Source organism: Salvelinus sp. IW2-2015, linkage group LG15 (genome assembly GCF_002910315.2).
Source record: "Salvelinus sp. IW2-2015 linkage group LG15, ASM291031v2, whole genome shotgun sequence".
Lineage (NCBI taxonomy): Eukaryota > Metazoa > Chordata > Actinopteri > Salmoniformes > Salmonidae > Salvelinus > Salvelinus sp. IW2-2015.
The window spans coordinates 56,957,578-56,979,810 of NC_036855.1; the positions used below are offsets into that span (position 1 = coordinate 56,957,578).

Below are 22,233 nucleotides of genomic sequence, written 5' to 3' on the forward strand. Positions count from 1 at the left end.
GTTGGAGAGGAGAGAATCGAGCAGGGAGAGGCATACAAAGCCTGCCATTGCAGTTTTACTGCTTTGGATTTGCGGACGAAGTGATATCTACATTTCTTCAAACGTTTCAACCAACGTTCATTAAAATAAATTACAAAAAGGCAACGTATTTGAGTTGGACTATTTTAAACGGAGTAATTTCAAATGAATAGGCATATCGGGTAAAGTTACATTGAAGGCAAACTACTGAAGATAATGAACTTTGGACTTTTCACACACAAATTTGGGTCATGTTTCACGACGTCCTGAAAAAATAAAATATTATTGCCCGGCGTGGCGGCAGCTGGGCGAAATTCAGAAGAAGGAATTTTGCGCTTTGGTTGAAGTGATAATACTAACACTAACTTGCTACTTTGGGAGCGGAGCAAGCAAGTAAAATGTCTGCCAAAACAGCTTCTAAGGTAGGATACCCGACGGAACAACAGAAAAAAAGTTACGAAGTATATTTTATTTTGCGCCGAATGCATAATCTTCTCATCAAGGGAAACTGGGAAATACTATCAACATCAGATTGTTCGTCTAGTTTATGTGTCTCTGTCAATGTTGTCAGTGGTTGATGAGATCGACATGATCGAACGTTACCTCAACTGTATTTATGTTAGGTGAATGTCATTCATGCGACCAGGGAGGTATTGATCATGAAGCATTCAGGATTTTATAATGTTTTGAAAAGAAACAAAAAATAATGGGGTCACTAAACTGACAATGTTTGCATATTATTGTCAGGGGTGCCCCAAGAAAACACCTGTTGATCATCTACATTTGGGGGCCACATACCATTTCTTCAATGCTGGTGGTTAGTTACATTTTTGAGTTTGTCTTGACAGTGAAAACAGTTACTGTGGCAAACTTTATTTGAATGGACGATATCATAATAATGCGTTGCAATACTGTAACGGTTGGTTTCCGACGTTCAAAGCCCGGGTAAAGAATGTTCAGTGTTAATCAATTATGTCATAGTCTTGATACAATGACACGATTGTTCATTAGAACCAATAGTAAACTACAACCCGTAGTTTTATATCGGTGTCATTCACCGGGCAATCATGTTTGTTTACTGGGCCTAAGCAGATTTTCGAGTGAACGGGGTCAAGTTAGACACGTCTTAATTGTACATGCTATTGCTCCACACACACTGCGTAGGGTCAAGATAGACCATGTGGATTAAAATACGTAATGTATCTGTTCTAGTGGTTTGGCTTGGCATGTTTCAACCCTGTTTGACCAGGTGAAAGCTGGCAGTAACACATTTTGGGAGTGATTGTAAATAGGTTAATCCACAAATTACAACGCATACCAATGTTTTCAAGTGTGCCAATTGTTTTCTCTGTCACACAGAGTTGTCTGACAACCTAGGAATGTGTACTGTAGTTTCACACTAATGAAATTCAGGTTTGGTCAGTTTTTCCAATTCAGGTGGAACCATCTCAGGTGATGTAATGCAGGTGTGTCCTATGTGGTGTATCTCACTACATCATACTATGGATATTTAAAGTGGACAGCCGTCCATTGAAAGTGCAAGTGACAACTGAAGTGCAATGTTCTGTTTGCTGGATGGTGCTCGGTCTGTCAAGAAGGCTATCATCTGTTTTGATATAGAATGTGTTTCTACCAGCATGTGTTCACGGATAAATAAGCCTTCTGGTTCATTTGGCTGTCACTCTGGCCCACTTGTTCAATCTGAATTAGAGGTCGGCCAATTTAATTAGGGCCGATTTCAAGTTTTCATAACGATAGGTAATCTGCATTTTTGGACGCTGATTACATTTCAATTCACGAGGAGACTGCGTGGCAGGCTGACCACCTGTTACGCGAGTGCAGCAAGGAGCCAAGATAAGTTGCTAGCTAGCATTAGACTTATCTTATAAAAAACAATCAATCTTAACATAATCACTAGTTAACTCCACATGGTTGATATTACTAGTTTAACTAGCTTGTCCTGCGTTGCATATAATCAATGTGGTGCCTGTTAATTTATCATCGAATCACAGCCTACTTCGCCAAATGGGTGATGATTTAACAAAAGTGCATTTGCTAAAAAGCACTTTCGTTGCACCAATGTACCTAACCATAAACACCAATGCCTTTCTTTAAATCAATACACAAGTATATATTTTTAAAGATGCATATTTAGTTAAAATAAATGAATGTTAGCAGGCAATATTAACTAGGGAAATTGTGTCACTTCTCTTGCCTTCAGTGCAAGCAGAGTCAGGATATATGCAGCAGTTTCGGCCACCTGGCTCGTTGCGAACTGTGTGAAGACCATTTCTTCCTAACAAAGACCGTAATTCATTTGCCAGAATTTTACATAATTATGACATAACATTGAAGGTTGTGCAATGTAACAGCAATATTTAGACTTAGGGATGCCCCCCGTTAGATAAAATACGTAACGGTTCCGTATTTCACTGAAAGAAACGTTTTGTTTTCGAAATGATAGTTTCTGGATTTGACCATATTAATGACCTAAGGCTCGTATTTCTGTGTGTTTATTATAATTAAGTCTATGATTTGATAGAGCAGTCTGATTGTGAGCGGTTGTAGGCAGCAGCAGGCTCTTAAGCATTCATTCAAAACAGCACTTTCCTGCATTTGCCAGCAGCTCTTCGCAATGCTTGAAGCACAGTGCTGTMTATGACTTCAAGCCAAGATTAGGCTGGCAATACTATAGTGCCTATAAGAARATCCAATAGTCAAAGGTATATGAAATACAAATGGTATGGAGAGAAATAGTCCTAATAATTCCTATAATAGCTACAACCTAAAACTTCTTAACTGGGAATATTGAAGACTCACCAGCTTTCATATGTTCTCATGTTCTGAGCAAGGAATTTAAACGTTAGCTTTTCTACATGGCACATATTGCACTTTTACTTTCTTCTCCAGCACTGTGTTTTTGCAATTTTTAAACCAAATTAAACATGTTTCATTATTTATTTGAGACTAAATAGATTTTTATTATGTATTATATTAAGGTAAAATAAGTGTTCATTCAGTATTGTTGTAATTGTCATTTACAAATATATTTTTAAAAACCTGACGATTTAATCGTTATCGGCTTTTTTTGGTCCTCCAGTAATCGGTATGGGCGTTGAAAAATCATAATCGGTCGACCTCTAATCTGAATACATCACCTCTGCTTGGATGATTACGTTTTCAATATAGGATACCTTACCATACATTGAGTTAGGGACTGTTGTTCAGGGATCACTGCTTTATTTAAGGAATAGCTTTGAGGCCACATCAAGCAGTGCATGCCCCTCAGACCCACACCCCCCTAATTCACTTCACATAACTATTTAACTCCTATAGATGTTTGTAGTACAATACACCATACATGCAATATCTRTCTAGCTATGACTAATGTCAGGAATGTTGTGTGAAAAGTGTAACTTGAATGCCTGTGGTTTTATCGGTCCAGTCACAGGCCCATGTGTACTATGAATTCGTCCAGAGGAATTTCACCACACATATTCCAGTGGTCAGAGTCACATTGAGTAATGAAGGATACAGAGAATGATCTGAATGCTGTTTCTAGACCAGTGTTGTGACACCTGGAACAGGTCATGATCACATCTGTAGTTGAGGTGACATAATCTCTGTCAAAGGTCAAGCATGCTGAAATCAAACCCTAATAAAATAATTATATTAATGTCATGGAAACGTAATGGTCGTTTTTACYTTGTCACATAATAATTGTTTACTTATAATTGTCCTCATCATAATGCATTTCCTGTCTTGGAGGAAGTGTGCAGCACAGCCTCATGTTTATCTGAAAATGGGATTAGGTAGAGCTCACTCAGCACAGCAGTAGCAGCCGCATTTTCATAGTGTTTCTGCTGGAGCACGAAGTAGGAGTGGACGTTGCCAACATTTCAAAAGCTGTGTGAAACRCCATTAATCCAGCTCATGAAGACATTAACTCTTCTTCCACAATACATTTTAATTCTMTCCTCATCCCTCCCTTGTCTTTTGCTGTTTACACWCGCTGAATAGGAATACAACACCACAAAATACAAATAATTTATTGTATCAGCTCGCTCTAAAAATAGGCCACAAGCTTGTGTTTTCAGGGTGAAAGAATAGCAGTGAAATTAAGCAAGGGGGTTTGAAAGGCTTTGCAGTCTGTGCTCTTGCCCCCCCTCTCATGTATGGCTGGAGAGGCTGTGGTAATTATGAGGACGAGTCCCTGTGGCCTTAGTGGACTCACTTAGCTCACGTCTTCTGTTTTCCTTTGATGATGATTACACATCTCACATTTACATCAGCGATTGGGGGTGGGGGGGTGCAATTAGGCTTCTCTGTGGCCTGGAGAGGTGGTGTTTTTGTTTTCCTGTATCACTAGTCGCTCTGTGGTCCTTTAGCCATATTTTTTATTTTAGAGAGAGCTGCTGGATGTTTCAGTGCAGACGGGGCTAGTCTCTCTCGCTCTCTCTTTCTCTGTGCCATGAGAGGTTCTGCGGACAGAGGGTCTCAAGTGGCCCCCATGAAGATGAGCTAGGAGCCCTGGRCCCTTGTGCAGCTGAGCTTTCAGTTTTGGTCAGACAAAGTGTTCTAAAACAACACTGCTTCCTATCAAGAGCACTGCCCACATGACCATCAGTTATCTAGACTCTACCGTTTTATCTCTAGTTTATCTAGTAGTGAAATACAACTGCTTAAAGACATGCTACAGAACTTTGGCGACTAGTAACTATTTTTTTTAAACTTCCTGCTTTGTGCTGGATGTTTCAATGTGTAGTTCATACATGCATAATCTATGAGCAGAATTACTGTATTACCACAATTGGCCACAAAATCCCTACTTAGAAAGTGACTGTTTACTGGAAGCTGTGCAATGCCATTTCCCCCCAAGTGGGCCAGCCCCATAGCAATTCAAGTTCTAGCCACTGAGCTTAAGCCCCTTACCGTTAGTGACAGCTAGCAAGATGCGTGCACACACAGCAGAGTGAGAGAGAGCAATGACGTGTGATGCAATGTATGTGATGCAATTTTCAGGGACCACCTTTTGACTCGTGAACTTTATGTTCAGAAATACTGCCTAAAAACTATACAAAAGTACCGGTGAATCTCTAACACTACCCTCGTAGCTCTTCTGTCTGTTATCAAGTTTTATTTGTCACATGCGCTAAATACAACAAGTGTAGACTTTACTGTGAWATGCTTACTTACAAGCCCTTAACCAACAGTGCAGTTCAAGAAGAAGAAAATATTTACCAAGTAGACTAAAATAAAAAGTACTAATAAAAGCAACACGATAATAATAACAATAACGAGGCTATATACAGGTAGCCCCGGTACTGAGTCAGTGTGCGGGGGTACAGGCTAGTTGAGGTAATCTGTACATGTAGGTGGGGGTGACGTGACTATGCATAGATAATAAACAGTGAGTAGCAGCAGTGTACAAAAAGGGAAGGGGGGGTCATTGTAAATTGTCCGGTGGCGATTTTATGAACTGTTCAGCAGTCTTATGGCTTGGGGGTAGAAGCTGTTGAGGAGCCTTTTGGTCCTAGACTTGGCTCTCCGGTACCGCTTGCCGTGCGGTAGCAGAGAAAACGGTCTATAACTTGGGTGACTGGAGTCTCTGACAATTTTATGGGCTTTCCTCTGACACGCCTATTATATAGGTCCTGGATGGCAGGAAACTTGGCCCCAGTGATGTATTAGGCTGTTCACACTACCCTCTGTAGCGCCTTACTGTCAGATGCCGAGCAGTTGCCATTGTTTTGGTTGTGATACAACCTGTCAGGATGCTCTCGATGGTGCAGCTGTAGAACCTTTTGAGTATCTGAGCACCCATGCCAAATCCTTTCAGTCTCCTGAGGGGGAGATGCTATCTAGTGGTAGCCTAATTCTTTCTGTTAAGTCTCTCATAAAGCATTCATAACATGCATAACAAACTACAGTTACTTACGGAGTTATATTAAAACATGTCGTATGATACATTATTTCAATGTATTACATAATTTTGATGAGTTACATAATGGTTTGTTTTGGATTGTGTTTGAATTAGAGCTGGGCAATAAGGACAAGAATCCATACCTGGATAAATTGCCTGAATTGATGCGATAACGATAAATAGAATGATACGTTTATAACATGAATGTGCACCGCAGATGTTTTTCGTTATCCTTTCAACTAATACTACTACTACTACTACTACTACTAGTTTGATGGTTGTAGCCATTAACAATCACCCATATAAGCAAACTTATTTGGTTTCCAACTTTACCTTTCTATTGAGACAAGATTTTACAGATTTTAGATGATGAAACATTGCAAAGCTTTAATGTGTAGCTGTTGTGTGTTTTTAATTGTTTTATTGAATAGTGCTGGACTTCATTAAGATGGCCCAAACTGACACGGTCTGTGTCCAAGATGGATCCCGTCGTCCCAGGGGACTTGACTGTTGGCCCTGGATGAGCAGCAGCTGAACACTTGTCACTGAACGCTGGGGGTTTCAGAGCATTCTTGGCAAGMGTGCTGTCCTTCAGCCTGTCCAATGCCATATTCTATTCCAGTTCCACATGGCTGTGTTGCATACTACTGTGAAATAAGCACTGTGGTGTTTGTCTCTGTCTTGACTCGTATGATAGCTAGCTAGAGCACCCAACCTCTGCTCAAAACCGAATGGGTCAAGAGGGGGACTGGATTGGAAAATGTCAAAGATGGCTGCTCAGAATGCACACTTTTGGGGGGACAAATTTAATTCAAATGCGCCTTAAATGGCCTGCTGTGATGTAGTATTATTTTTCCTTTCTCTTTGAAGTCATAGATTTATACAGCACAGGGAAAAAAAGACCCTTGTTGGAAGTGTCTTCCCCCTTGTTATTTGGTCATGGGTTGTTAAGGAGAGGGCAACCTGCTGTTATGTTTTGGTAACAATGATACTCTAATGAAGTGCTGCACTTACCTTATCAGTGGGTATCGGTCCTATAGATACCTTTATGTGTGGAAGGAATGTGAAGACTGACGGGCACAGCAGAGGCAGGTGGGGGGGGAGAGAACAACATACCACAGGGAGGGGAGAGGGGGAGATGCACTGCCTATATAATCTGAATCACATGGAACCTCCTTAAAAAAAGACCTCATCTCTCACCCATAATCACAGCATTAAATCCTAGAGATATGGGGGTGCCTTTAAACTGTTTGCAGTCTACCATTATTTTCTTCTCACTGCTTTCTATCTGTGACCCCAGAATAGTGGCTAGATAGAGAATTGAGTTTGACAACTTGAGGGTTCTTACAGAATTCCTAATCTATGTTTTGCCAAAAGTACCAAACACAGCTGTAGACTAGATTCAATGACATAGAATTTTCTCTAGAATCTAGGAGGAGTGATACCACCGTGTGTTGGGAAAGATTAACGACCCCACATGTTCTCTCATTGCCTCAGACAGGCAGACTACCCAGTCTGCCAGTATCCTGCTCCTGGTGTATGGTGTGTTGTTACTGGTGTGTCTGTGTGAGTAAGCTGGCCGGATAATTACAGGGATCATGAATGGGGGAGGCGGGATTGTTGATATTGTGGTAGTGGGACTGACTGGGACTGTCGTGGTGTTTTCACAGGCAGGGAAGCACACAGCAGAGAGAGCAGATCTGTCTCTCCCACCCCCCACCTCCTGCTGAGTCAGTAGACTGATACTTATCTCCCACAATCACACTGGTGCCTGGTCCCTGGGATTGGGTTCCAGGAAAGGGTGCCTGCTCTCTGCACGCACCAACCAGCATCTCAGCATTTCTGTTTTGACTCCTCAACAGGAGAAACTGCGGTTTCTGTAGCTACCCCAGTTTGCGTGTTTGGTTTGTAAAATGGTAGATTTGATGTCCCTGCCGCTCCCAGGCCAGCCAAGCCACCCATCCTTGCCTTGTTGGCAGGTCAGATCGCTGAGGATTTATCCTCAGTCAGGAACCACCAGCAGCACAAGGGATTTGACACAGGCAAGGCTGGTTGTTTTTGTGTGTGAATGACTGACTGACTGACTGCAGCTCAGAGCGTTGAAATAGTCATCCTATGGCTTATCCTACATTTTTTTAGTCACTCGTTCGGGAAATGATCATGTTTTTGTTATGTAGGTCACCTACCTGCCACATTGCTGGAGCCCTCTTCACAGTGCAAGCCCATCCTATTTTGCTTTAGTCATGAATTATTTTTGCCCCCTAAATCTGGACAGAAGTTATGGACGATGACGTACAATATTTACATATGCATGTCATTACAATGGTCATACTTCAACCATAGGTCCCCGTGTTCATAGAGTTGTTTATGGAATATTCACTACATTTCATACATGTCGACTCTGTCCTGTGTGTCTGTTTTATTAAAACATGCCTTGGTACTGATCAGACTAAATCAGTCTCAGGCGCAGCTGCACTGCACTTTCTACTCCTCTCACTCTGTCTCCCCAGCACACTTTGGAGAGAGTGTGTGTGTGTGTCTTCAGTTAGTGTTCTTTTAGTTTGTCTGTCCCCTTGAGCAACTCTGCCATGTTTACCTATTCCTCCCTTCTTCTCTCACCCTCCTTACGACGTCCACATGCTTCCCAGCCGAAACAGTTAGTGCATAGACTGTATTATGCTTACATTTTGGGATGTTTGGGGGCGCACATTTTTTTTCTTGAAGCAAGCCGAAGTCGGTAGCTGAAGTCTATGCCCCTTCATCTGTGATTGGTCAACAGTAGAGATTCTTCAGTAAAGTCTTGGTTGTCGTTCAACGAAAGACGGCTCATTTTCGTGGTTATTTTTTTAATTTGAGAAATACTGCACCAAACATCTTAGTTAGATGTAAAATTGCACAACTAAGATCTCCTCTGCAAAAATGCCAAAATGAAGTGAGTTATCATAGAATAATTTCAACTGTTTTGAGAAGGTGTGTACTAGCTACGCCATCTCAATATGGACAAACGGTACTATTGCCGCGTTTTTCTTGTTTTTCAAGTGAAGGTCTTTTTAAGGGAGTGTGTGAGCACACTTGTTTGGAATTCGGCTAGGCGCCAGCCGAGCTGAAACTAGCTGACGCCTTTACTCTTCCCACCTTCCCCCTATCCTCTCCCATCCACTGTTATTTTGTGTATAAAGTCTGACTTAAGCCTTTCTGTCTCAGTACACAGGAAAAATATCATTACTCAAGCCCCGGGAGCAACTGGGGTTATGTTGTTAAATTGCTTCATTAACACAGCAAAACCTAAGCCTTCTATTTTCTACTGTTCAACTCTACCCTCTGAGTTTTACTCCACTGGAAACCGCTTTCAAATGTTATATAATCACCATTTGTGAAATTGTAGAATTCACCTTTTAATTAAGTGTATGAGTTGTAATTTCTCAGAAAGGCAGTTGAGGTAATGTTCGTTTTCCAGTAATACAATTACAGTTCCTCAGGAGAAAGAATGTAATCTTTGCTGTCTTTTTGTATGCTCCAGTGTCCTGTTTATACAAACTACAAATTTAAATGGTCCATAATGACCGATTTTATACGTGCAGTCAGGATAAGGATTCAAACAAGACCTTCCTGCCACTGATTTTACACACACACACACACACACACACACACACACACACACACACACACACACACACACAAACAAAACAACCCTGTTGTCTGTCTTTGACAAATAGCTATGGCAGGCAAGGTTTGTTTTGTGGCTTGCGCCTATAGTTATACTTTGCTCACAATGCACACACAACTCCTGGTGAGTTCTGATGGTGTACTTGACTGAGGCCATAGTGTGCACACCATATAAGAAACCCTTGTCACATCCTCTCATTTAGCCCTTTTAAGGTGGAACCTGAGTGTTGTCTGTTCTCTATCACATCTCTCTCTCTCTCTCTCTCTCTCAGGATCCCAGCCCTTTGATTCAACATACAGTTGAAGTCAGAAGTTTACTACACCTTAGGCAAATACATTTAAACTCAGTTTTTTGCAATTCCTGATATTTAATCAGAGTAAAAAAATTCTCTATCTTAGGTCACCACTTTATTTTAAGAATGTGAAATGTCAGAATAATAGTAGATTTATTTCAACTTGTATTTCTTTCATCACATTCCCAGTGGGTCAGAAGTTTACATGCATTCAATTAGTATTTGGTAGCATTGCCTTTAAATTGTTTAACTTGGATCACATGTTTCGGGTAGCCTTCCACAAGCTTCTCACAATAGGTTGGGTGAATTTTGGCCCATTCCTCCTGACAGAGCTGGTGTAACTTAGTCAGGTTTGTCAGTTCTGCCCACACATTTTTTATAGGATAGAGCTCAGGGCTTTGTGATGGACACTCCAACACCTTGACTTTGTTGTCCTTAAGCCATTTTCCCACAACTTTGGTAGTATGCTTGGGGTCATTGTCCATTTGGAAGACCCATTTGCGACCAAGCTTTAACTTCCTGACTGATGTCTTGAGATGTTGCTTCAATATATCCACATCATTTTCCTTCCTCATGATGCCACCAGTCCCTCCTGCAGCAAAGCACCCTCACAACATGATGCTGCCACCCCCGTGCTTCACGGTTGGGATGGTGTTCTTCGGTTTGCAAGCCTCCTCCTTTTTCCTCCAAACATAACYATGGTCATTATGGCCAAACAGTTCTATTTTTGTTTCCTCAGACCAGAGGACATTTCTCCAAAAAGTACGATCTTTGTCCCCATGTGCAGTTGCAAACCGTAGTCTCAAACCGTAGTTATGGCGGTTTTGGAGCAGTGCCTTCTTCCTTGAGTGGCTTTCAGGTTATGTGGATATAGATACTTTTGTACCTGTTTCCTCCAGCATCTTCAAGGTCCTTTGCTGCTGTTCTGGGATTGATTTGCACTTTTCTCACCAAAGTACGTTCATCTCTAGGAGACAGAATGCATCTTGGCTGATGTCAAGCAAAGAGACACTTAGTTTGAAGGTGGGCCTTGAAATGCATCCACAGGTACACCTCCAAGTGACTCAAATGATGTCAGCCTATCAGAAGCTTCTAAAGCGATGACATAATTTTCTGAAATTTTCCAAGCTGTTTAAAGGCACAGTCAACTTAGTGTATGTAAACTTCTGACCCACTGGAATTGTGATACAGTGAAATAATCTGTAAACAATTGTTGGAAAAATTACTTGTGTCATGCGCAAAGTAGATGTCCTATCCGACTTGCCAAAACTATAGTTTGTTAACAAGACATTTGTGGAGTGGTGTATGTAAACTTCTGACTTGAACTGTATAGTCGTCTCCCCCTTCCCGTAACTTCTATGTTGTAATTAGTTCATGTATGATGAGATACTGGGTCTATGCATAGATTGATTAAACTCTAGATAAACTCAGCCTCAATCAATCAAATGTATTTATAAAGCCCTTTTTTACATTAGCAGACGTCACAGTACTTATACAGATACCAAGCCTAAAAACCCAAAGAGSACGCAATGCCGATGTAGAAGCACAGTGGCTAGGAAAAGGCAGCAACCTAGAGATGAACCAGGGCTCTTGCTAGATGTTGGTGTTATTAATTAAGGTTTATTATTATTATTATTATGCATGTACTACTCATTAATGCATGCATGTTTTCTCCCTGATATGATAATTGCGTCTCCTCTGAAATGCAGGGTGGGAAAGTAACATGGTCGCCCGGCCTCTAACAGTAACCAACTCATTAATTCAGTAGATGTGGGCCAGGCTGAGGCCTACAACATGGCCATTGTGACTGAGAGGCTCTGAAAGCTTGGGAATTTCTCTGAGTGGACTTGGCTTCTTGTTTTAGTGGGGCTGGGCCGTGTGTGTGTGGGTGGAGGCCCAGCCCTGCTGGGGTAGTGGGCTGGCTGGCCCATGAAGACTTCCGCATGCTTCGGTTCCGCTGGCTCCTATCCGAAATCGGGTAACTGAACGAGTGTGCTCGCATACCTTCGACCATCGCTTGAAAAGACCTTTACTTGAAAACGATAAATGCAGCAATGATATTGTTTGTCCCTCTTGAGACGCTGTAGCCAGTATACACGTTGTGATGTATAAGTTCGGACGACTTCGGCTTCCGAACTTTGACTTGCCTCAAAGATTTTTTGTGTGCACGAACAGCCGAAGAAACCCTTGCTGAAGGCCAAAACAAACAAACGTCACAAAATGTTGTCATAATATATGCACAAACTATTTTGGATGGGAATCTGCTCTGTTGTCCACTGTACTGTAGGGACAGGCACCATCGCTCTCTGGAGGCCAACATGGTCAGCCTCAAGGACCCCCTGCTGAATAAACCCTTTGTTTTACCACCGTGTGTGTGTGTGTGTGTGTGTGTGTGTGTGTGTGTGTGTGTTTTAAATCCCAGCTTAAGAATGGTGACATAGGAACGTTTTGTCAGGGGTCGTGTTTGGGTTTAGTTCCATAAGACGACACTAGCAAACACACCCCGATCCCCAGTCACCGTTAATTAACCTCCCTTCGTTAGTCCCTGCCTCATGTTGCTCATTCTGAAAGGCTCTCCAATGCCCTATTCTCGAGCAGGAGATCTTCCTCCTCCTATGGCTGATTTGTTAGTGGCTTGCCAATTACTGCACCTCTGATTGTGTTTGATCGGAACAATGGCTGTATGGTTGTTGTATTTTTCTCCGTTTTTCACGACCAACCCAAGCCTGTTCTTTCAAAAGTTTCTATTAGTGTCCTGTGATAAGTAAACTAATGTAGTAATCTCCCTGAGTGTTACAATCTCTCGCTCTGCATGTTCTCATACTGAGCTCAGTATTTCCAGTGTTATCAAAAAGAGGAAAAGTGAGAGAGAAGCAAGGGAAAGAGATAAAAGGAGGGAGAGCGCGAGAGAGCTGGGCCTTGGCTTCTTATCAGCACATTCCTGACCTCTGTTAAGTTGTGTTCTGTGGCAGGGCTGATAGCTGTGTGGCTAGTGATTGGCTGAGTCCAGGGCTGATTTACAGACTCCTGTGTGATGGCAATGCCAGATTTCCTGCTGCCTGCATGGGCCTGGTTATCGTCCCTGACCTCAGCGCAGTCTAATGGGTCAGACACAACATCAGGATTGTCAAACGTTTGCCTGCCAACAGTACGTAGCACATCTGAACAGAGTGTCGGCAGTCAATCTCTTTTGTGTTCACACAGCAAGGCCCTTTAAGTCTTCAACCAAGTCGTCAAATTCTCCAAACCAGATTGTGGCAGAAGCGTTGTTTGGCAATGCATGTCCGGGTGTGTTGCTTTATGGTCATGTCAATGTTAGCTAACTAGCTAGATGTGCTAATGTTACTGTTGTTCTACAAAGCCCTTGTTGATACTAGCCAGATGGCCACAGCTAGATAACTGGCTAGCAAGATGTGAAAGAAAATATTGAATAAACTCTCCATAATCTCACACAGCCCATAGATATGTTTAGCTAGCTGGCTAACATTCACTAGCTAACTAGCTGTTGTGCTAGCTAGCTAGGTAAAGTAAAGACACTGCATTTACTCTTGGTGGCCAGCTACAGGCTTCTTCATGGAAACTAATCCATTGTGATTTAATTATGTTACTAGCTACAGTGGCCAGATAGCTAGCTTGCTAAAGCATTTAGTGTTGTGTGCATTGTGCTGCACTTACCACTCCAATTTGATGTGACTGCATTGCTCAGTTAGCAAGCTAACGCTAGCTAGCTAGCTAACTAATAAGCTAGAGCACATTATCAAATTGAACAAAAAAATCCTTCAAGCACATCTTCTTAACTAGATGTAAAAGCTGTAAAGACTCTAGAAAAGCTTTATTGTTTTAGTGAGAACAATTCTGATGAAATACCATTTATAGAAGTTAACTTCTAATTGGTCCCAATCCCGGATCCGGGAGCACCCCCCACAGTAAAAAAGCTGACTAGCATAGCCTAGCATAGCGTCACAAGTAAATACTAGCATCTAAATATCATTAAATCACAAGTCCAAGACACCAGATGAAAGATACAGATCTTGTGAATCCAGCCATCATTTCTGATTTTTTAAATGTTTTACAGGGAAGACACAATATGTAAGTCTATTAGCTAACCACGGATGCAAAAGACACAACTTTTTTTTCCACCATTTTTTTCCTGCATAGGTAGCTATCACAATTTCGACCAAATAAAGATATAAATAGTCACTAACCAAGAAATAACTTCATCAGATGACAGTCTGATAAACATATTTATATGTATAGCATATGTTTTGTTAGAAAAATGTGCATATTTCAGGTATAAATCACAGTTCTACATTGCAGCTGCAATCTGAATAGCGTCGATGCAGCCCAGAATAATTACAGAGACAACGTCAAATACCTAATTACTCATCATAAATCATTTCTGAAAAATACACAGCGTACAGCAAATGAAAGCCCAACATCTTGTGAAATCCAGCCAATATGTCAGATTTTTTAAGTGGTTTTACAGCGAAAAACACAATATAGCATTATATTAGCTTACCACAATAGCCAGAAACACACACCGCATTTACCAGCAGCAAAGGTTAGCGATCGTAACAATCCAGCAAAGATATATAATTTGACTAACCTTGATAAACTTCATCAGATGACAGTCCTGTAACTCAATATTACACAATGCATATAGGTTTTGTTCGAAATGTGCTATATTAGCAGCACAAATCGTGGTTATACAATGTGATCAGTAGCAACATTTTCAGGCATTCTGGCCGGCGCCATCTTGGAGAGGCACCTAATCTAATCGATAAATAATCGAAACTTGACAAAAAAAATACAGGTTGGACAAGCAAATGAAAGATGCATTAGTTATTAATGCAACCGCTGTGTTAATTTTTTAAATTAACGTTACTAGACATACAGTGTGCGTTACAGCCAGACCAGTGCCGAAATTAATGGCGGACAAATCCTTTTACATTTTTCCACATAAATACGAATTAAATCATAAATAGCTCTTACTTTTTGGACGAGCTTCCATCAGAATCTTGGGCAAGTTGTCCTTTGTCCAAAATAATCGTTGCTCGGTTGTAAAACGTCCTCTTCAACTTTGGAAAATAGCAGCTAACGTTAGCTATGTGGCGCAGACATGCCCAAATCTTCAAAACGCAATACTAAGGAAATTCCGAAAACGCAATATACTCGCATAAACTGATATAACTCGGTTAAAATAACTTCGTTATGATGTTTCTAAACACCTATATTCGATTAAAATCAACACGATATATCTAAGGCCGATAACTTGAGCTTTTCCGAACGCCATGCTGAGGTCCTGCTCTGCGCAATGACGAACAATGAAAAGAGTGCACCCCCCATGCCATGGCCTTTTATAAGGTCTGAGATCTGCCTAGAAACTCCATTCCAATTCTCATTGGTTACTGACATCCAGGGGAAGGCGCGTGCAGTTCATGTCGACCCATAGGATACATACAGAGTTTTAAACTGATCCTAGAACAGGGTCAACATTTTCAGATTTTGCAGTACCCGTCAGGAATTTCGCTGCCAAACGAGTTCTGTTTCACTCAGAGAAATAATTCAAACGGTTTTAGACACTAGAGAGTGTTTTCTATCCAATAGTAATAATAATATGCATATTGTACGAGCAAGAATTGAGTACGAGGCAGTTTAATTTGGGAACGATAAATGGTAARGTTGAAACAGCACCCCCTATATTGAGAAAAACCCAAACCGGTCTGTGCATCAATACAGGTGTATATAGTAAAATACTGTATACCGTCCAGCCCTACCAGTTCATTAGATACCTTTTTGACAGTGATTACAAGTGAAGTGCAGGATGTGTTTGAGGAAGTGGCTCAGTGGAGCTTTAACCCTTCGGCTCTGATATTGCTGCTGTTTGTGGGGAAAAGTTTGTGTTCCAAGTGAAGTTCATCATGCTCCATCCTTACTGCTGATGGCAGAGAGAGAGGACAGTTAGGCTCTGGTTGAGTGGGGATGACTTTGCTGGTGGGCTAGCTGGGAATGATATGCTAGGCCTACTGTATCTCTCTGGGTCACTGGGTAGCACTGCTGCACATCAGGGCTGTGAAAGTCTCTTACAGGAAATCATCCTCATTTGTGAATGGTTACAGGATCGGAAACGTTTGATTATAGTTTCTACTTCACAGTAGGGCCGTTTTTAAATATTTTTTCTTCTTCTGAAATGCCTTCTTGAACATGTGCACTTTATTGTGCCATAAATACAAACTTGTATGGAATCCGTAAATATTAACAAAACATTTTTAATTATGAGCCTAGTTTAGCCAATTAGAAAGCACAAAGCTATATAGGGAGAAAGACAGGATCCTTCCTGGCTAGACATGATTGGCTGAGGTAATGGAGGGTTTGGACTTGCCGAGAGATGAATCCTGATTGGTCTGTCATGTCACAGGCTTCTGTCTATAACAGAATGGGAGCTTCCCTGGTCAGTATACAGTGCATTCTGAAAGTATTCAGACCCCTTGACCTTTTCCACATTCTGTTACAGCCTTATTCTAAAATGTATTACATTTAAAAAATCCTCATCAATCTACACACAATACCCCATAATAACAAAGTGAAAACAGGTTTTAGAAATATACTAACAACAAATTTGTATATTTCTAAAAATTGTGCTCAGGTGCATCCTGTTTCCATTGATCATCCTTGATGTTTCTACTACTTGATTGGAGCCCACCTGTGTTAAATTCAATTGATTTGGACATGATTTGGAAAGGCACACACCTGTCAATATAAGGTCCCACAGTTGACAGTGCATGTCAGAGCAAAAACCAAGCCATGAGGTCAAAGGAATTGTCCGTAGAGCTCCGAGACAGGATTATGTCGAGGCACAGATCTGGGGAAGGATACCAAAACATTTCTGCAGCATTGAAGCTCCCCAAGAAACATTGGCCCTCCATCATTCTTAAATGGAAGAAGTTTGGAACCACCAAGACTCTTCCTAGGGCTGGCCAACCTGAGCAATCAGGGGAGAAGGGCCTTGGTCGTGGAGGTTACCAAGAACCCAATGGTCACTCTGACAGAGCTCTAGAGTGCCTCTGTGGAGTTGGGAGAACCCTACTAAAGGACAGCCATCTCTGCAGCACTCCACCAATCAGGCCTTCATGGTAGTGGCCAGACGGAAGCCACTCCTCAGTAAAAGGCACATGACAGCCCGCTTGGAGTTAGCCAAAAGGCACCTAAAGACTCTCAGACCATAAGAAACAATTGAAACCAAGGTTGAACTCTTTGGCCTGAATGCCAAGCGTCACGTCTGGAGGAAACCTGGAACCATCCCTACGGTGAAGCATGGTGGTGTTAGCATCATGCTGTGGGAATGTTCTTCAGCGGCAGGGAGTGGGAGACTAGGCAGGATCGAGGGAATATGAACAGTGCAAAGTACAGAGACCCTTGATGAAATCCTGCTCAGGACCTCAGACTGGGGCGAAGGTTCACCTGCCAACAGGACAACGACCCTAAGCACACAGCCAAGACTTCACAGGAGTGGCTTTGGGACAAGTCTCTGAATGTCCTTGAGTGGCCCGCCAGAGCCCGGACTTGAACCCAATCGAACATCTCTTAAAATAGCTGTGCAGCGACGCTCCACATCCAACCTGACAGCTTGAGAGGATCCGCAGAGAAGAATGGGAGAAACTCTCCAAATACAGTTGTGCCAAGCTTGTAGTATCATACCCAAGAAGACTTGAGGCTGTAATTGCTGCCAAAGGTGCTTCGACAAAGTACTGAGTAAAGGGTCTGAATACTTATGTAAATGTGATATTTCWGTTTTTTTGTTAGTAATAAACTTGCAAAAATGTATAACCTGTTTTAGCTTTGTCACTATGGGGTATTGTGTGTAGATTGATGAGGGAAAAAATAAATGTCATCCATTTTAGAATAAGACTGTAACGTAACAAAATGTGGAAAATGTCAAGGTGTCTGAATACTTTCCAAATGCACTGTATATCTTTGCTACCGCAGATGTTATGGAAAGATATAGCTGTGGACAACTGCAAAAGTGTTGCTACAGCTCTCAAACTTTGCTGCACTGAATTTAACTGGTGCTATCGACCGGATCTCAGTTGGGAGAAGATTTAAGTAGAGAAGACTTTCTAGAGGACAATGTCATGCTGATGTGATCATTAGCATGTGAATTCTTAAAGAGATGGGTGGGGCTAACGTTTTAGAGGGTGTGAACGAGCTGAATGGGCGTAAACAAAGGAGCTTTCTCGCAAGAGTGGAAATCTTAGCAGCATCTCAATGTCGTGTCTCATAAGTGTATCAACTTTCAAAGCAGCATAACTTTCCCATGTTTCACAAAATTTGACTTAAGCTCATGTAGAGAAATCTGGTATATTGACCTTAGCAACGTAATTAGAGCAGTACAAATACATGTTTTATAATACCCGTGGTATACCACGGCTTTCAGACAATCAACATTCAGGGCTCGAACCACCGAGTTTATAATATATAATAAGCTCTACTGTCGCTGAAGTTCTCTGACTAGTTAGAGGGTAGAGGACAGGGCGGTCATCAGACTGTCATCCTCTGGAAGTTACAGGGGTTAAAGCCAGGCAGGATTGTCTCTGTGCTGCAGTCGCCTGATGTAGGAGCAGAAATATGATATCAAATCAAATCAAGTTTATTTTATATAGCCCTTCGTACATCAGCTAATATCTCGAAGTGCTGTACAGAAACCCAGCCTAAAACCCCAAACAGCAAGCAATGCAGGTGTAGAAGCACATATGTTTCTAGTTCTTCAACTGGCCTGGTATTTGAAAGAAAACCGTTCCCATTTCCTGCTGCTGGAGACCAGGCAGGTCACCCAGAGCTGCTACTCACCAGCCCAGATGTGAGAGTAGAGGAGGATCAGTAAACAACCGAAGGCTCAGAGCCTACAGAGCCTGAGGGAAGGCTTCTGTTATTAAATCCTCCTTAACATTAAAGACAGCAGTACACAGCCAGCACGCGCCATCCACAAACAGTGTTGTGTCCCACAGGCCATGCTCCTGGGTCTGACATCACACTATGAGCAGCAAGTGAAGGTTACCATGGAGCCTCATACAGTAGCTATTCACGTGGGGTTTGTGTCTGTTCCGACTAGTCTTTTCCAGCTTATCTATCCTGCCTTTGTGAGAGACAGCATGGACCTTTGAGAGAGAGAGAGGAACATGGTAGAGATTTACTTTTTAATCCTGGATGCCATGGATTATAGGTTTTGTATTTTATTCTGACTACCGTCAGATATTAGTGTGTCCGTCATGTTTGCAAAGCAGAAATCCCCAATGAGAGCTTGATGATGAGTGTGACAGGGTGAATTCTCAGGGTATGAGCTGAGTGAGTCAGTGCTGGTTGAAATTAATTGACTCCAGCATGTTTTAGTGTGTCAGCACATTCAGCAGCGAGGCAGCAATGTATCATCAGCCTGCTGGCTGTCCCCTCTCATCACACCTTAGTGGGACTCGGTCTGCTGGGACTTCTTTCATTATTGGGTAGAGGTGCGTTCAGCTACTGTCCTTACTGCCACACTTGAAAGGCATATTTTCTGTGTTACCTTGCGCGTGTGTTTGCATATAGTGTTGTACGTACATGTTAATTTGAGAAACGGTGTGACTCCAGAGCGCTGTAACTGCGTGAAAGTGGGTTTGGTAATGTGTGCATTCCTCTCAGCCAGACCATGTGATTCTCTGTGTGTGTGTCACAGGGCAGAGGATGCAGCTGCATTCTGGGCCCTCCTTCCTCTGGGATCCAGCTAGAGGACAGATAAGGTTGCCATGGTTACACTTACCCACGGTAACATCACGAGGAAAAGCTGGCTGCTGGTACATGCCGCTGCTGTGGGTGTTGCCCACGTCTGATTGGCCGACGCTTGCCTTCGCTATACTCTAAAATTCTAAAGCCAGTGTGATGGGTCTGCAGGGCCTCTCTCCCTCTTTCTCTCCTCCTACAGAGCAGGCACACAGGCTATTAATAGACTGATTGTGAAAAACTCTTAACCGGATTAAGCATTCTTTTTTTTCTTTTTTTCTACTACAGTTTTTTTTACATTTCCTTTTAGTGCAGCAGGCTAATATTGTCTGAGCGGTTGAGTTGGCACTACCATTTTAATTTGACTAGCAAGATAAAAGTAGTAATAATTTGGGCTACGTTGCTGTTGAGTACATCAGAGCATAGATGATCCAAACCAATGTTAAGGGAAGCGTTCTCTTGTCTCTCCCAGTATTCATCAGGCTTGTGAAATGAGGGGGGTTTTACCTTACGCAGTACACACATCCCAAATATTATGAGGAGGAGCTTAGGGAGGGTTATGTCATAGGAAAGCCTGTGGTGTCATGTCATCCCCTCGATACAGCTCTCTCTGCTCTGGAGCCTGTGTGTGGTTGGCTGATAGCAGCCTGTTGTTTGTGGAATCTGTCACATCTCCTGAGTGGAGCAGTGATGTACAGCCCATTACAGAATGCCATCCAGCCAGAGGGCTGCACACAACCCAAGGCACCAGGCACCCCTCCTCCTCCTGAGCTACCACATATTCGTTCTCTCTATACCTCACCAGCTATGTAAATCCTTTATATAAGTCTATTTGGCTAAAAGCGTAAGCATGCATCAGTTTGGTTGGCGGCTAGCCTAAGTCGGCTAGGCGAACCGAATGAGTGTGCTCACATACTCCCTTAAAAGACATTCGCTTGAAAAAAAGTGGCAATAGTACTGGTTGTCCATTTTCAGACGCCGTAGCCAGTATACACTTCATTAAAATATTCAGAATGAATCGAAGATGACTCGAGAGTTTAGTCGCGCAGTTTTATATCTAACTATGATGTTTGGTGCGGTATTTCTAAATGAAAAAATGTGCATGAAAACGAGTCGTCTCTCAACAAAGACTTTACTGAAGAATCTCTACTGTTGACCAATCGCTGACGGAGGGGTGTGGACTTCGGCTACCGACTTCGGCATGCCTCGAAAAAACCCTTACCAAAGTCCAAAACAAACGTCACGTCGTCATTATAACGTCACGTCGTGCCCAATATAGAAACCAACTCCGTTGCTCTTAGCTACTCATTTTCCCATGGATTTTCTCTGTACATTGGCCTTCCTCCTGTAATTCTCCAGCTTGTGTTATCCACTGTAGTCCTTCTATTCAGTTCTTGTAGGATAAATACGTTGCTGTGTTGAGCAATGAGCTGCAGCCTTCCAGCAGTAAGTCCAGTCAGTGGCATTGCCTTGTAAGACAGCTGTCAATATGAAAATGTCCAGTAATACAGTGGGGGGTCACTGGTCCTGTTTGTGGACGTCTGTGGGTTTTGATGTCCACTGTTCCACACACAGCTCTTCCAGGTGTTTTCTTCACACATGGTTTGACCCACTCACATCAAAAAGAGAGCCCTGGAAACTGTTAGCTGCACTGGTGTACTAGGAGAACAGTACACTGCTCCTCTGAATCATTCCCACCGTTAAAGAATTAGTGTATATAAAATGGATTAAAGCCTTGTTTTTAGTGTGTATTGGGGTGGGTGTTTGTGTCTGTGTGACAGAGAGAGTGTTTATAACAGCACCTGTGTAGAGCAGTGCCCAGGGAGTTGACAAAGATGTTCAAGGTAAAGCAACATCTAGTGTGATCATTTGGCCTTAGTATAAGAAGGAAATATATACAGTACCAGTCAAAAGTTTGTACACAATTACTCATTACAGGGTTTTTCCAAATTTTTACTATTTTCTACATGGTAGAATAATAGTGAAGACATCAAAACTATGAAATAACACATATGGAATCATGTAGTAAACAAAAAAGTGTTAAACAAATTAAAATATATTTTAGGTTCTTCAAAGTAGCCACGCTTTGCCTTGATGACAGCTTTGCACACTCTTGGCATTCTCTCAAACAGCTTCACCTGGAATGCTTTTCCAACAGTCTTTAAGGAGTTCCCACATGCTGAGCACTTGTTGGCTGCTTTTCCTTCACTCTGCGGTCCAACTAATCCCAAACCATCTCAAATCAAATCAAGCTTTATTTGTCACATGCACCGAATACAACAAGTGTAGACCTTACCGTGAAATGCTAACAGTTAAGAAAATATTTACCAAATAAACTAAAGTAAGAAATTATAAAGAGTAACACAATAAAATAACAATAACGAGGCTATATACAGGGGGTATCGAGTCCGTGTGTGGGGGTACAGGTTAGTTGAGGTKATTTATACATGTAGGTAGGGGTGAAGTGACTATGCGATTGGGTTAAGGTCGGGTGATCTGATGCAGCACTCCATCACTCTCCTTCTTGGTCAAATAGCCCTCACACAGCCTGAAGGTGTGTTGGGTCATTGTCCTGTTGAA

General features: G+C 42.1%; 1 protein-coding gene across 8 annotated transcripts in view; it reads left to right on the top strand.

Moving 5' to 3' along the window:
* The window catches only part of LOC111974518 (tight junction protein ZO-1), a 162,475-nt gene that overhangs the window by 69,661 nt on the left and 70,581 nt on the right, over window positions 1–22,233 (top strand). The window contains exon 1 of one of the 8 annotated variants that reach the window (XM_070447297.1): window positions 11–440. The exons of the other annotated variants lie outside the window; for them this stretch is intronic. Within the exon in view, the coding sequence (XP_070303398.1) occupies window positions 417–440 (24 nt within the window). The 5' untranslated portion in view covers window positions 11–416. Of the gene's footprint in view, window positions 1–10; window positions 441–22,233 lie in introns of those variants that run through there. 8 annotated transcript variants of the gene reach the window in all.